Source organism: Antedon bifida, chromosome 1, assembly GCF_963402885.1.
Source record: "Antedon bifida chromosome 1, ecAntBifi1.1, whole genome shotgun sequence".
NCBI classification, from domain to species: domain Eukaryota; kingdom Metazoa; phylum Echinodermata; class Crinoidea; order Comatulida; family Antedonidae; genus Antedon; species Antedon bifida.
This window is the reverse complement of record NC_136226.1, coordinates 10315963-10330781: the sequence shown is the minus strand read 5'-3', so window position 1 is coordinate 10330781 and position 14819 is coordinate 10315963. Positions and strand designations below refer to the sequence as shown.

The 14819-nt window shown below is 31.4% G+C and overlaps 3 protein-coding genes across 5 annotated transcripts; all 3 read right to left on the bottom strand.

The window, feature by feature from the left end:
* Positions 1 to 6: 6 nt before the first annotated feature.
* LOC144834572 (C-type mannose receptor 2-like) lies at positions 7 to 4351 on the bottom strand. Its single transcript, XM_078689428.1, has 11 exons — positions 4333 to 4351; positions 3808 to 3956; positions 3312 to 3430; positions 2984 to 3111; positions 2712 to 2729; positions 2193 to 2410; positions 1753 to 1850; positions 1337 to 1449; positions 429 to 551; positions 229 to 300; positions 7 to 89 (listed from the first exon to the last, which is right to left on the bottom strand). Exons 1-11 carry the CDS (start codon positions 4349 to 4351, stop codon positions 7 to 9), a joined length of 1140 nt encoding a protein of 379 aa, XP_078545554.1.
* Positions 4352 to 8806: 4455 nt separating this feature from the next.
* LOC144841338 (uncharacterized) lies at positions 8807 to 11807 on the bottom strand. 2 transcript variants are annotated; one of them, XM_078697643.1, is made up of 6 exons: positions 11737 to 11807; positions 11347 to 11471; positions 10597 to 10692; positions 9777 to 10053; positions 9319 to 9374; positions 8807 to 9212 (listed from the first exon to the last, which is right to left on the bottom strand). In XM_078697643.1, the coding sequence occupies exons 1-6, from the start codon at positions 11805 to 11807 to the stop codon at positions 9196 to 9198; spliced, it is 642 nt and encodes a 213-aa protein (XP_078553769.1). In that variant the 3' UTR covers positions 8807 to 9195. The 2 variants fall into 2 exon arrangements, with proteins under 2 accessions (XP_078553769.1, XP_078553777.1); XM_078697651.1 differs by having other exon boundaries at positions 9325 to 9374.
* On the bottom strand, positions 11664 to 14573 carry LOC144841348 (uncharacterized). Of its 2 annotated transcripts, XM_078697664.1 has the most exons (5): positions 14306 to 14572; positions 13735 to 13790; positions 13156 to 13309; positions 12741 to 12793; positions 11664 to 12640 (listed from the first exon to the last, which is right to left on the bottom strand). In XM_078697664.1, exons 1-5 carry the CDS (start codon positions 14383 to 14385, stop codon positions 12393 to 12395), a joined length of 591 nt encoding a protein of 196 aa, XP_078553790.1. In that variant the 5' UTR covers positions 14386 to 14572; the 3' UTR covers positions 11664 to 12392. The 2 variants fall into 2 exon arrangements, with proteins under 2 accessions (XP_078553790.1, XP_078553799.1); XM_078697673.1 differs by lacking the exon at positions 13735 to 13790 and having other exon boundaries at positions 14306 to 14573.
* Between the last annotated feature and the right edge of the window lie 246 nt (positions 14574 to 14819).

The following is a 14819-nucleotide window of genomic DNA, read 5'->3' as shown; positions in this document are numbered from 1 at the left end:
AATACGTCAGGCGTATATTATATAAAACAGTGACATCATCATATACTTGTACTCACCCGCACCAGGAAAAATTGTCTTAATATTTGTTCCTGTGAAAAAAAAATGTAGCTTTACAAATAACATGGTTGAAAATTACAGTATTTGCTGTCCTTTTCCGCGCGTGTTAGTTATACTTCATAATTCAATGGCTAATTTTAAGTGTGAATTGATAGATAGCATCATACTTACCGACTTTTGCTTTGCAAACAGAGGCAAGTAAAAGAAAACAATTGTCCGAATCCCACTTTCCATTAGAATCCTCTAGAAGTTCATAAATAAATAATTTAAAGATTTTTAGGTACTTTGCAGTTTCACTGATGAGATTGTTTGCTTTTTAGTCTGTTAAATAACTAAATATAGCCTTCCACTTTATCAATTTCCACACTTACCGACTAATACTTTTCCACAATCTGGTTGGTTTTGCATATTCTTTGGCATGTTTGGATTCCAGTTGTTGTAGCCTGCTGTTGATGTACCTTCTGTCCATGTAAAGATACCGTCGTTTGCATAATCTTAAAGAATTTAATTATAAACATTTTAATTTAAAGGATTTTAATTCTAAATACTATTTCAATTCATATTCAAAAACCTAAAACTCAATGAGGATAGAATCAGCACTCCATGATTCCTACTGTTTTGGAACATGTTCAAAGTATGTATATATTTGCAATAAAAATAGGCCTACACGGTACCAACAGCTCAACGAACAAAGTCTTACCTGAAATCCCAATCCAGTAATCTATGGTTATTAGGTCTTCAAACTGTTCCTTAATGAAATAATTTTCTGTGTTGCTGAAATCAAACAAATCTTTTCGGCATAAGTTCGACGTGACAAAGTTCGATATTGAATTCCAATCTGTTTGTTTTGACCGAAAACCTTTGACCATCCATAAGATGGAGAGTAGGGTAGGCAATTCAAGAGTGTAGTTATGTTACTTAGGCCTACACTTAATATGGATACTGCAGATTTTCATTTCTCTTAATATTGTATGATTCAACTTATAAAAACAATATTATTATAAACTTGAAAGAATCCTACTCTTATTTTACCATATTTACCTTAGGATTGAAGTGAGGTAAGCGCCTTGTGCTTCGCAGTAGTGTTTTGCATCAGCCCATGTTTGTGCGTGGTTATAAAATTGATAACAATATCCTTTATGCAACCTCCATCCTGGTGCGCAGGTACCTGGAGAAATAAATGAGATTGTCTGTTTGCTTCTGCTTTAGTGTATTTTTACAGTAGTTGATAAATTATTATACAACAATAGAATAATTATACTACAACTATTTGTTATACCTTTTACTTTCTGACAAATAGATTTCGCAAGATTTGTGTAAGGAGCTGTATTCCATTGTCCGTCGTTTGCACTGTTTGGGATTTCAATACAATTTCCTCCTTGTGTGTAGAATCTATATGTAATGCAAGGTAAATGGATACAGTTTTCATTGTAATCCAAGTTGGTTAAATTTGAGGTCTTTTGACGATTCCAGCCTGACTAATGTATTATTAATAATGTATCAAATGTAAGTTAAAACAATTTTATTGTTTGACCGATTGATAATCTAAAACTAACGACGGTGTACACGTATCTTCATTAATTAGTCATTACCAAACTCAATTCCAACAAGAATATCAAATATCCCAATTCTAGTTTTCATCGAATTGCATCGATATTCTAATACCATTTTTGGAAAGACCTCTTACTCACTTACTTGTTGTCTGGTTGGCTTGGAGCCCAGTTGTTGTAGTCGTTTGTTAAAGAGTAAGGATCACCGTTGCTCCATTGGTACATACCTGATGATCCACCATTCTAACAAAACAACATAATGGATTATAACAACAACATTTGTATATTATATTTATTAATGTTATGTGTATTTTAAGGGGGTGGGGGTGTGGATAGAGGTGCTTGTCACCTGTTCATCCCTTTCTTCTCGCTGCCTTTTTGTTATGTTATGTGCAGTGATAAAGTTTAATAAAATAAAAATAAAAAAACTTTGTTGTTTTACTCATTTTCCCATATCAAGTGTATAATTATGACTTACACTCGAACTTTCTAGAGCAACATTTTTTTTTCTGTGAAAGATTAATAGGCCTAAATGCAGAAACTTTGATTAATCTCTAATACAAGCAATAGGCCTATCGTACTTACTTTATCAGACAATCCAATCCAAATAGTAGCACTGTGTATTCCCACAATGTATGTTGCTAAATTTTGCTCAACTTGCGACTTAATACTTAATAATTCAGCGTCAAGTAGTTTGCAGTAATTGACGGAATCGTCCCATGATGCATCACGGTCCATAAATTTGTAGCATTGCCCAGCGCCATCATACCATCCTTCACTCTCGTCACAATTTATAGTAATATCTGAATATGAATCGATTTATTAGATGTTTTGTGGCTGTTTGTTCGATTTGCCTACTCCCCGGATCAGAGAACTAACACCTTGATAATATTTAAATAACCTTTGATACCGTTGATCCAGTCCAGTTATTGCAAGGCAATCTACCAATAGGGCGCTAAATTTCGACGGCTTTGTGTGAATTTGTCGAAGCCAAACCACAAATCAAAGTCTGTTACGATAGCCTATCTACAAGTCGATCTCAGCTTCCTGTTGTTAAATTAACTTGGTTATTATGATTATGACTTTGATCATTTGTCTATTTACCATGAATGATTTTGAGTGCTAAAATAAGAATTAAAAATAAAATAATAAACATTCACTTACAAAGACAGCTAATATTGGAATAAGCAATGTTTGAGGAACATGGAATATGGAATTGGAGCAACAAACAAAAAAATAAACACACAGCAAAATGCAATAAAATGGATTTAACGAAAATATTCAATACACATCATAACCGGTGTTAAAAGCGATGGTTTAAGTGGTTAGAAATGTTGGTATTTGGTTTTCGCCAGCCTTTCAGCAGATTGACTTACCAGCGGCTCTTTCACATATCATTCGTTGATTATTTGTACACGCCAGATCATTCCATCTGCCGTCAGTGTTGACGTATGCGCAATCTTCATTGCTTCCGTAGTCATTTGGTTCCCCAGAGTTCCATTGTCTGATTTAGCGGTAAAAAGTTAAAAAGGGTTTTAAATCATGCTAATTTCAAAATAAGTTATGCTACTATTCTTCAAAATTAAATTCATTACGTATACAAAGACCTATTTCAATCATAAAGGAGATCGGCAATCGGCCAAATGTATTATTGTTGTGTTGATACATAAGTACGTTATAACGAGTAAGGCCTTAATTACTTACGCATTATTGGGATCTAGAGCTGTACCGTCAATCCACACAAAGTTTCCTTCACTAATTTTATCATGTAGCCCTATCCAGTAGAACTTACCAGTATCTTTGATTAAACCTGTTAAAAATGTCTTGATAGAGAGAAAATAAATTTGAAAACATTTAAATTTAAAATAACACCAGCGGGCTTACAACATGTCAATTTCAGATATCAGAAAAAACCTTTGAAAAAACAACGACTACGGTATTTATTTCAACCTTACATGATAAGTATTGTTTATTTTGGATTCCATAATCTTTCAAATGTAGTTTTCTTTTTTTAGTGTAGGGGGGGGGGGGGGGAGAAGATGCGTTAGGATTATCTAAAAATCCCAATGTGAACTTAAATTTACAGGGTGTCTTGAAATTTCAGATTTATCTTAGTTTTTTAGAAATAAAAAACTCAGATATCTGAGTTTCAAGTTCTTGAAAACTCAGATAGACATATATCTGACCTTAGAGAACTTACATTTACATCAGCTGTCTTAATTACGGCTAGATCTCCTTGTTCGAATTCACACGCTAACCGTGAGTCGTACCAATTGATTTCATCTGTCTTTACAAAATAACAAGAATCACCATAGCTTTGCCATCCGTTAGGACACCTTTGACTGCTTACTAAAAAGAAAAACGTCTTTTTAAAACATTGAGAACTTGAAAAAGGAAGTGTCTCGAAAGATTGCGCAATATATTTACATTCATTTATAATGGTATATTTATTAATAAGTCAGGTCACTCTCCCTGATAAACTTCTCTTCTTAGGGAATTGTAATCATCTAATTTATACGTCGCTGAAACACAAAATGAACCTAAAGTATTTATGACGTATTGGCTTGATACCACCTTTAATAACAGGACAATAAGTTGCACGAAAACATCCGATGCCCACCGTAAGCTTCAGTAATTTGCTGGGAGAGTAACGCTTGTACCAGGGATTTGTTCAGGTATTCCTAAGTATTTTATTTGCACTCACTTTAGAATCTGTGGCACACACCTTTCGGTGTTGCGTCCATATAATAAATATCAAAATAAATCAATCAAAATATAAGAAATGTTAACAATAACCATAAAGGTCTCTAAATAAGATGTGAAAAGCAAAATCAAAATTAAGAAAAATGTTAATATTAAAACAATTAAATAACAAGAAAGAAACAAATAAATGGTTAAATTACTGGTTTCTTTATTGTAACATAACATAATAATCTTAGGTGTTTATTTTCTATAACAATCAAAAGATGAATACACATTATAACGTTATACAATGTCTGTAGATATAACCTAATGGCAGAGATATCGTGTATAGTCTAGTGACAGATACAATACTGATGAAGATAAGGCCAGTTGATAAAATAATTGAGTTTTCAGTTAATAAATAAGCTCAGTTATTCAGGGTTTTATAATACTTAATCATAAAAACTTATTTTTTATGATTATTCATTCATTATCTATTATCTGTGAATACGATAGTATTTGAATGTTTAATCAGAGATACCGTTATAGGTGTATATAAGTTAAGCAAACCCATTAGTGCGTTCTGTAAACGACAATTGTCTTGACTAATTGAAGCTTCAAAGAAATGGAATTGACTATATTAGTTTATGTTGGTTAAATTAAGATTAGCTTGGTCTGATGAAATGACCGACGTTGTGGTGCTTATCGCAGATTTACTTTGATAACAATCTTCTTAGAAGTCTAAACAATTCTTTTTTATCAAACCAATACGAGAGATTATATGGTAAATTCCAATCTCTCGTAATTGATTTGATAAAAAAGAATTGTTTACAGTTTATTAAGTAAATAAAAACCAGATGACCAATCTTACAATCAATCTTCCAGGACATTACAATGTGTAAATATGAAATATCATTTTTGGAATTGGTCTTATCAATTATGATTTAATTACAGAACTATTCCGACAAGACAATTATCTAATCACAAATGGACTTGGAAAACAGGCTGAGAACCATGAGAGGGTGTTATCTGACGTTCTTAAAAACTTATTTTGGGAATACATTTTTGTGATTACTTATTTTGGTGATAAGTCGCAATAATACACCAATTTGATCCGTTAGTTATTCTCTTTGACCAAAAAATGGATTGAAAATATATATATGGGGCATTCCACAGTATTTGGTCCGTGGGTTTAAAAATTTCATTTACTGATTTTGATGTAACTTTTGGCCATTTCTCAAAGTAGACATGTTGAAGTTTATTAAATAACATTTTTTTTATTTTTCTGATATTGATTTTTTAAGTTATTGAATATTAAATATGAAAAAGTCATATTTGGAGTTACGGACGGGACATTTTTAATCCTATTTATTTCATAAACTATGCATCTTAATATTGTTTTTTCAACAGATATAGTTAATTTATGTCTCAATAATACATAATCAAGTATTTAATTTAAATTTTGTTGTTTATTAATTTCATACATCTATTTTAAATTCATAAATGTCCCGTCCGCGATGTTTTAGGCGGTTTTTTTACATTTATTTTAAAAGTAATGATGCAAAAATCTTGATATTTCATTTTCTCCTCCTGAGGACTATATCTCATTATATTATGAACAAATTTTTTGAAAATTTTAGATTTTGATGAAAATATCATATTTCAAAAATATATTGTTACGGACGGGACATTTTTGTTACGGACGGGACGTATCATTTAAATCCTAATTATTTCACAAACCATGCATCTTTTAAATATTTTTTTGCCAGATATAGTTACTCTATGTCCATATTGTACATATTCAAGCATTTTATAACACATATTTTGTTTATTAAATTTCATATGTACATTTCAAAATTCATAATTGTCCCATCCGCAAAATTTTAATAGTAGTTTTATGGTGTTTTTTACATTTCAGTTAAAAGTATTGATACCACAATTTAATATTTTGTTTTCTCCTTTTAAAACTATATGCAATACATTATAAACAAATATTTTGAAACTTTTGGTGAAAATGTCATATTCAAAAATATATGGATGACATTTTTCGTAGGCATGGGACAGACATTTTTGTTAAGGACGGCACATATCATTTAAATCCTTTTTATTTCATAATAAAACCATGCATCTTGTTAACATTTTTGCCCATAAATATACTGCAGTTACTTTTTTTTAAAGTAAGCTCCAATTATTCATAATAAAGTATTTTATTAAAAATGTTTATTAATTTCATACTTGCATTTCAAAATTCATAATTGTTACTTCTGAGACATTTCGATTGGGGTTTTTTCCTCACTTGCGTTTATTGAAGTAATGGCTTTAAAATTGTTATTTAATTCCTAATTTTAAATCTTAATTTTCAACTCCTAAGGATATTAAATTGCAATAGATTTAAACAAGTTTTTTAAAACTTGTATTTTTTTATTAAAAAAACATTACCATCAAAATTTATTGAATGTTACGGATGGGACATTTTTTTTATGGATGTGATGACAATATTGTAAGAATTAAAAAGTGTTTTTGTACTGTAGGCTGAAAAGTACTGTACAAAGGTGTTAACTGTTTATTAATCACAAAACATTGTGGTCTGTATTTAAAATAACAATCCACAAAAGAACAATACCTAAATCCAAAACAACATGACCAGTATGAATGGGAGTATTGGGTGCGGTCATCGCTTTGTAGATTTCATTCTTTGGTGAATTTTCAACCAAGAACCTTTTATAAATAAATCAGATACTAAATAATTAAGATTGAATTTTAATAGAAGTAGGCCTACAGTTATTAAATCCAAGCAAGGATAGAAGGAAATTTCAGATGCAACTTGGATCCACTAACAAATTCACAAAAGACATCAAACGCCAACGCCAATTTTTAAAGATTCGCCTTAAATGTTTTAATATCTTGAAGTCTTGTTTAATATGCCAAGCATAACTTTTATATTAGTGTAAATAAATATTTTGATAACATTTTACAATATTGCTTCTCGTTATAACTCTTCGAATAATTAATTTTATAAATAATATTTCATATTTATGAATTTTAATATTTTCACTTGACATAAACTTTTAAACAGTGTTTCAAAGGTTGAATTATATTTTGATTTGTAAATAAAAGATTACATTGATGTAAAAAACTTATTTTTAAATTTTTTTAATAGCAAAATTATACAATTTTTTAACGTGGACAAAGTTGTCCTGTCCGCGACGTTAGAAATGTCCCGTCCGTAACGACATATAAATCATATTTATTAATAAATTTTCAGTTCAATTTTTATAATTAACATTCAGTTATCTAAAACAACTATCTGGCAACATAATAATACAAAACAAATTTTAAAATCTCTTTTAAATGAGGAGAAATATTACAATACGTAAACCTTCTCAAAAGTCATGTCCATTTGCCGTCCCATCCGCGACGCATACAATTTTCATAATAACATTTTTTTTGTACAGTCTTTTTTCTTTTTTTGACTTTCATAATAAACATTGGCCATATATGTATATGAATGCCCCATATATATTTAGCCGAAAAACTGTAATTTAAAACAAAAAATAGTAAAATTGTCAGTATTTTAAATCAGAATGAATTAATTTGGACAAAATTGTCTTCTCGGAGAAAGGCAGAATGTTTAGAACAATGTTGGTCTACTTGAGACTTAAATATTACTTTGTTTTAAAAAAATTCGAAATAACATGAAAATTAAGTCTACGCAATTGTATGCCTATAATGGCTTAATAGTTTGTAAGTTCTGTTCTGCTAGACCTAGGGTCTTGTGACTGCAAATTAAACATGTTCACTACCAAGCTACAGTCCCGCTAACACAACCAGTTAAATACATTTTTGAGTCACAGTGGTCTACTTATTTATTTAAATGAATACAACGATTGATTGATTGATCTTCAACTTATTAATAGTAAATCAAGTCTAAAAATCCGATAAACTAAAAGTAAAAAAAAAAACAATCGGTGAGTAGGCCTATTTTAAACTATATTTAAACTAGTTAAAAATACAACATTATAAACTTACCTCTGTGTAGAATAAACAAAATACTTATGTATCGAATCATTTTTGAAAACAGACAAATCATTTTGTGTTTTCCAACCAGCCGATAACTTTGATGTGCAAATCAAGTTTAAGGAGTTCAGTCGTTGAGGACTATCCTATATTTTGATGTCGATAGAGGACGCCCTCAGCTGTCTGTGATATTTATCAGTTTGTTTACGTTGAGTTTAGATAACACTGAAACACGCATGCTTATTATTACAATTTATCACGACTAAAAGGCGTGTATCTAAATATGTATTGTAGTTTTATTATTCTATTATATTATTTTTTAATACGTATTGCCAAGTACCAGACCAATGGCAGCGAACCATAACAAAGGAGACTTTACATTACTTAGTATATCATATTATATCGAGTATTATAGTAGGCCTATACGTAAATATTATTTAAAAAGTATTTAAAACCCAAACATTGTCAAATTCTGTCTGTGTAGTAGGCCTATGTTCTCATTTTTTTTATTATATCAGTATTCTAATGTGCCTACCAAATGTTATAATAGATACTAGTAAAGTAGGCCTATAACAAAGATGCCTTGATGGTACTCTGTAGTTAACGATTATAGATTTACAATTAGATAATGCCCATTCTATTAATATTACCCGTACTATACAAACTCATGGGTTTGTTTTAGGAATGCCCAAATTCTCAACAACCCGCCTAATAAATCCTTTTCAGCAGGTCGAAAGGTCAGTAGTAATGAAATAACAGTACATACTTAAAATATCCATATTAGTGAAAAAGAAGTTAGAATACACATTCATTATGTTTATTCCACCAGTGACTGCCTTCTCCCTGTTTGTGGGGCACATACACCCCCATATAGGGGAGTAGTTTCCGCCTATTTATGTACTTCACCTGCAAAAAAAAATGTTATCCGATACTTATACCATTCTTCATTAGAGAAGAATACACAATACAGCCTACTATACTTTTTTCTAAATTATATTTGACAATAATTTACCATTACCCTCGTAAGTAAGATTGTCTGCAGTATAGGCGATGGAATCGTTGTTGCTCCTGGGAAAGACATAGTTTTTATTACCATGCTATAATTTGATTTGATTAAATTGAGAAAGGAAATTGTAAAATAAGTTTAATTTTGGTTTGATCAAATTCTCATTAACGGGCAGTTAGTAAAATTATTACCTACCATCTAATTTTACAAAGACTTTGACGGGTGATTGGTAAATCGGTTACATGCATTTACATTGGTATTTTAATTTAATTTTAATTTAATTTATTTCAACAGGATAATGAATACAATGAAGTAATCATGTGGGGGAGAGTCATATCAGTCAGAAAGACTTTTAACAGGTTTGGTATGGGCTGGATACGTTGATTTATTGGTGCTATCCGGTATCACATTTATAAACTGATTTGAACTATTTTTTCCCCCATTTTTTTTATTGAGTGACCTACCCTTCTTTTGATTTCTTTTTGAGTAAGTACCAAGCAGCAGCTACAATGCAGAGAACTACAATGATAGCTGCGACTACTACTATAGCTGCAATCATAGCCGTGTTGTCATCATCACCATCATCTGCATGCTTATCGTTGTCACCACTTGAGGCCATAGTGTTCGTTTTACTTGTCATGGTTGTCATTGCAGTCGGTGGCGTAGGTCTAACAACAAGTCTTGTAATTGGAATACGACTTCGTATTCGAGGTACGGTCCGATCACTCCTGGTGAATATCTCTAATATAAATTAAAATTAACAATGTTAGTATGTAAAGGGAAAATATCTCTGCAAACCCAATTAATTACTCCATTGACTACCTAAATTTAAGTTTCAATATTAACCACCATTTAAGCTGTTTTTTAGTTTTATTCCAAAATTGTTTATATCTCCCAAGCTATCTTCTTTGTTTTCTACCCAATACTATCTCCACCCTCTATTCACCAGCCTGTGCCTCTTTTGTTTTATTTCTTTTATTCCTGTCCACTTAGGCAGCGCTTGCCTGATATATCTATATTTTGTCCAAGTACCTTCACTTGCACTGATGAAGGGCTAGTGTTGCCCGAAAGCTTTGCTAACTTTTCTGGCTGTTTTGATTTAGCTTTTCGCTTTTTTTTTGTATCTCCATTGAGATCCAGCCACTAATACCCACAGCATTGTCATTTTTTTCAGTATTTTGCCTTTGGATTTATATATATATATATATATATACAAATTAGGTTTACATTAACTATATTCTCTTACACAGTAACTACCAAAACGAAAAAATAATACATCGTTACCTGGGTATGTCACCGAACCTGCCCCTTCACATTGTTCAATACACTTATCCGTCAACATATCGCACTTCTCATTCGTTGATTCCATAGAATCACAAACTAAACAATACAAATTTATATATATTCATTCAGTATTGCGAATACTCGTTATTTAGAATATAGGATATTTATCACTTAAGCTCTGTCTGCACTATCAAACTAGTTTGACAAAAAAAGTTTGATGTGTCCAAATATGGTAGTGAATTGCTTAGATATGGTAGTGATGTGATATCATCATGTCCATATAATGGCACATCACATAAAGCTTGATAGTGTAGACAGAGCTTTAAACATCAGTCAATTATCAATACTACGTAAGCCTAAGCGTTCTTCGGATCCAATACATTTCTCGCCAGTCAACAGCAACAACCATAACACGAAATTAGAAATCGTTATAACGAAATCATTATCGTCGTCATAATCAACATTGTCGTCATTGCTTCAGATTTTAATTATGACACTTTATCCCCACCAAATTCCCCACAAAATCTTATTTTATATATTATATTTTTCATTGGCCAACAAATGACCAATCACGACGCCATGGATCATCACAACTTTCGCCAGTGATTGGTTAACTCACTTCCGTTGCTCTAACGTCCTTGCATTGCGCTTGTGTCATTGCGTTGCGCTTACGTCCTTCCGTTGCATTCTAGTGGGGACCGAGCTTAAGGATTTATTCGTTTCGCTATTTATTTTAATTTATTTACGAACCTTCGTGTATGAAAGTCGAGTCAAGCCGTTCTCCACATTTGTCACATGAAGGCATACATGGAAACGTAATTCTAGCAGAACATACCATGTCTAAGACGGTGCTACACGCAGCTGACGGTAGTGTACTATACAAAACCAATGAAATAAATATTTAATAGGGTTACAAACGAGTTCCACAAAATAAAAAGAAAATAATTCACTGCTTCTCAAAATACAATTGTATAAAAATCTGTACAGGATGAAAATGCAATCCAGCCAAAAGAAATATTAAATAAATAAACTCTAACAGAAAACAAAAATAGAAAATCACTAAAGCGAATAACCGAAGGTATGTTTTCTATAAAGCAATTTCAATCAAAGTAATAAAATAAATCTTCAATATATGCTTACCTGCAAGTCTGAGCGTCTACATAGCTTGTAACTGTCATCAAAATGACAATATACAAAACAAGTTTCAGCATTATATAATTTCACGATCAAATAAATCTTAAAAAGTACAGTATAGTTATCTTTCCACAGTTGTAGTTTCTCAACGATTTATTATACTAAATTATTACTGTTATGCGAAAGAGTGGTACAGCAATGCTTAATTCTAACTCATACTAAGGACTAAGTACTGTAAACGAAACAGACATAAGCATACGAAACAGACCTAGTACTTTTGTCGTCTTAGTTCGTCGTTGTTGTGACCCTTTCTTTTGTGATGAAAAAAGGGTGTTTACGCATCAGTGTCCACAGTGTTCGTTCAGACTGAGCAATACTATTACATTTACATATTTGTAGGTGATTTACGATTTGCTTTTGTCAAATATGAAAGGCAAAATTTAGATCTTACAATTATTGTTATTCTAAACAAATTATACTGATATTGTTAGATAATATGGTAAGTTATGTATATCATGATACACTTCGTCTCTCCCATTATTTTCGTTCTTTAGAGATGCTATGCGAGCGGCCTTCTGTTGCATCTTCAAAACTCTCTTGATTTCGAGTGAGTTTTTTTATAGTCATCGAAATTTTAGTTTTGATTGAATATTTCTTTTAACTTATTTAAGTCTCAATTCGTCATAACCATCTACATTTGTAAGTGAAGTTTCAATTGACAAACTGTCTACTCTTAATCCAGCATCACTGTTACTGTTGACAACATGCGTATTACGAGTGCTTATGTCACCATCCCCTGTCGGTTGTAGGCCTGTGTACGCCGGACCAACTTCTTCATAAGTGTGCACGATATGTGGTGACGTAGAAAGAGTTTCTTGAGGCAGTGGCCGGATGCAAATGGTTTCATCATCTGGAGTAAAAAAAACAAATACAAGTTAAATGAAAAAAAAAATATTAAACAATTATATTAAAGTAGTTTAGGTTTATTGTCATTATTATTATTGACTTACCAACTGGTTTGGTTTTTTTATTATCAAAAGTACTAGTAGCTGGTGGTGCTGACCTAAGGTAAAATAAAGGATAAACACGTCAAAAGTGATGTAGATTCAAAGGGAACATTACAATGCATTAAATTAATTAAAATAAATAACATGTCCGATGGGTCAGTTATTATATCTCACGCTCATAGACAACATTAACATACTAGCGGATGAATGTATACATCAGTATAGTGTTGTCAGTCTAACCACAATTGTTCTCGAATTTTAAGTGACCTCTGATCTCTGACTAAAATTGGATAGCTTATAATTATCTTAAAATAGGTTTTAATAGTAAATAGGAAATGTTATGACGTTCTCGTGAATACATTTGCGTAGGCGGGCCTGAATTGAAAGTCATGGATCAACCACTGTAATAATGTTTTACCTATTTGTATTATGTTTCGTCCGTATCCAGTAACAAATAGTGACGAGAATGCCTATTGCCACGACGGTAACACCGACCACTATACATACAATAGTGATTATACTCATTCCATCGTCCTCGGAATCTTCGTCCAGTTCGGTCTCATTCTTACCTCCTGATAAACATAATAATAATATACAATGAAGAAAATATATCTATTTTTCTAACAGTTGTTAGTAGTACCATGGTCGTAGTAGTATGTTAGCTCCATGGTATAATACCACTGGTGTTGAATCCCGTGTTGTATTTAAAAAACACAGTACAACTCCTCCTTTGAAACATCCCTATTCAGGGGACACTTAAATAATGCGACCAGTTCCCTATTTAGGAGATGCTTTTTATTTATGCCGTTGTTCGTACCTTTATGTGAATGAGTTAATACTCGTATTGACTGCTTCCTCTCTTGGATATGTTAATGTGTTTATCATATTATTGTTTGTACCAAAGATCTCCCATTAATAGGGTGTAACTATATTTTAAATACAATATTTAATACAATGTGTATATTACTTTAAATAATTTATTGTATCCTCACTTAACTCTTTCTATTACCATTGCAGTTGTTCCTCCTTTGTTGACAACCAGTATTACGCGACCTAAAAAACCCAAAATGACGGCTTTATAATTATTTCTTCGAATAATGTATATTTCTTACTCTACACTTTTATTCAAAATTCTAACCAGGCTCAGACTGTGGGTCTTGATTTATAGTTTCAGAAAAGAGATCTGGAAAGTATCGCTTCAGAGTTCTACCCAACCTATGTTATAAAACCATTGATTAGGCCTATCGTTTCATTGGAAGAAGAGAAACAATTTTATTCAAATGTTAACCTAAACATCAGACTCAGACACTGTGTTAGAGTACCCAATTGTGAGCGTTTTTTTTTGCTGTAGAGTTCAGTGAATAAACAACTTATTCTGTCAAATGTATGCCGAAATTCTTAAATAAAGATAAATTAAATGAATAAACATTTATTTGTATTTTAAACTTGTCTATTTTGGTTACAGTCCATCTAGAGATACTATTACTACATACGAAAAACAGAACCACAAATATAAAACCTAATCTAATCTAAAAAATAATACTGATATTTAAACAGACTAAACTTACCTTTGGTTAGCAAAGATTTGAAAAACATTTATACTAACAACACAAAAAACAATATATAATGCAAACGGCGATGTCGACATGTTTATTTTTTAGACTCTAATGATGTACGACATTTCATGTGATATCGTGATATCGGCAATTTTAGTGGGGATTTCCCTCTCTGAAATGTTTCCATATAATAGACATAACAATGCGTATACGAACGTAATAATCACGTGTTGATACTTTTGAATGGTTCCGGAAAAGGAAATCATAACAATAAATCGCATAGTAAACTTTCTTTCCTTGTATAGATGCTTCTTGTGAGTTTCAACAAAATTCATCATTAATTGTTTAAAAATATAATAATATATATATATATATACCTTTAATGTATTACGAATAACAACATTTATTGTTTTATGAATAAATTTACATAATCTAGTTCAATAGAGAATTATATAATTGAACTTGCTGTTTTGTTACTGATACAATCTTACGCTTTCACGATATCATACTAGTTTTGTCATGAAAA

Bases quoted from the DNA above. Each gene is read 5' to 3' on its own strand.
- LOC144841338 (XM_078697643.1), bottom strand. From the start codon at position 11,807: ATGCTGAAACTTGTTTTGTATATTGTCATTTTGATGACAGTTACAAGC. The intron at 10,693-11,346 runs GTTCGTAAATAA...TGTATTGTTTAG, and splicing joins CTCGACTTTCATACACGAAG to TTTGTGATTCTATGGAATCA. The intron at 9,375-9,776 runs GTAGGTCACTCA...TGTCTTTCCCAG, and splicing joins AAAAAGAAATCAAAAGAAGG to GAGCAACAACGATTCCATCG.
- LOC144841348 (XM_078697664.1), bottom strand. From the start codon at position 14,385: ATGTCGACATCGCCGTTTGCATTATATATTGTTTTTTGTGTTGTTAGT. The intron at 13,791-14,305 runs GTAAGTTTAGTC...TGGGTTTTTTAG, and splicing joins CAAATCTTTGCTAACCAAAG to GTCGCGTAATACTGGTTGTC. The intron at 12,641-12,740 runs GTAAGTCAATAA...TTTTTACTCCAG, and splicing joins TAAAAAAACCAAACCAGTTG to ATGATGAAACCATTTGCATC.
- LOC144834572 (XM_078689428.1), bottom strand. The intron at 552-1,336 runs GTATAACAAATA...AAATTCTTTAAG, and splicing joins TATTTGTCAGAAAGTAAAAG to ATTATGCAAACGACGGTATC. The intron at 90-228 runs GTAAGTATGATG...TTTTTTTCACAG, and splicing joins TGTTTGCAAAGCAAAAGTCG to GAACAAATATTAAGACAATT.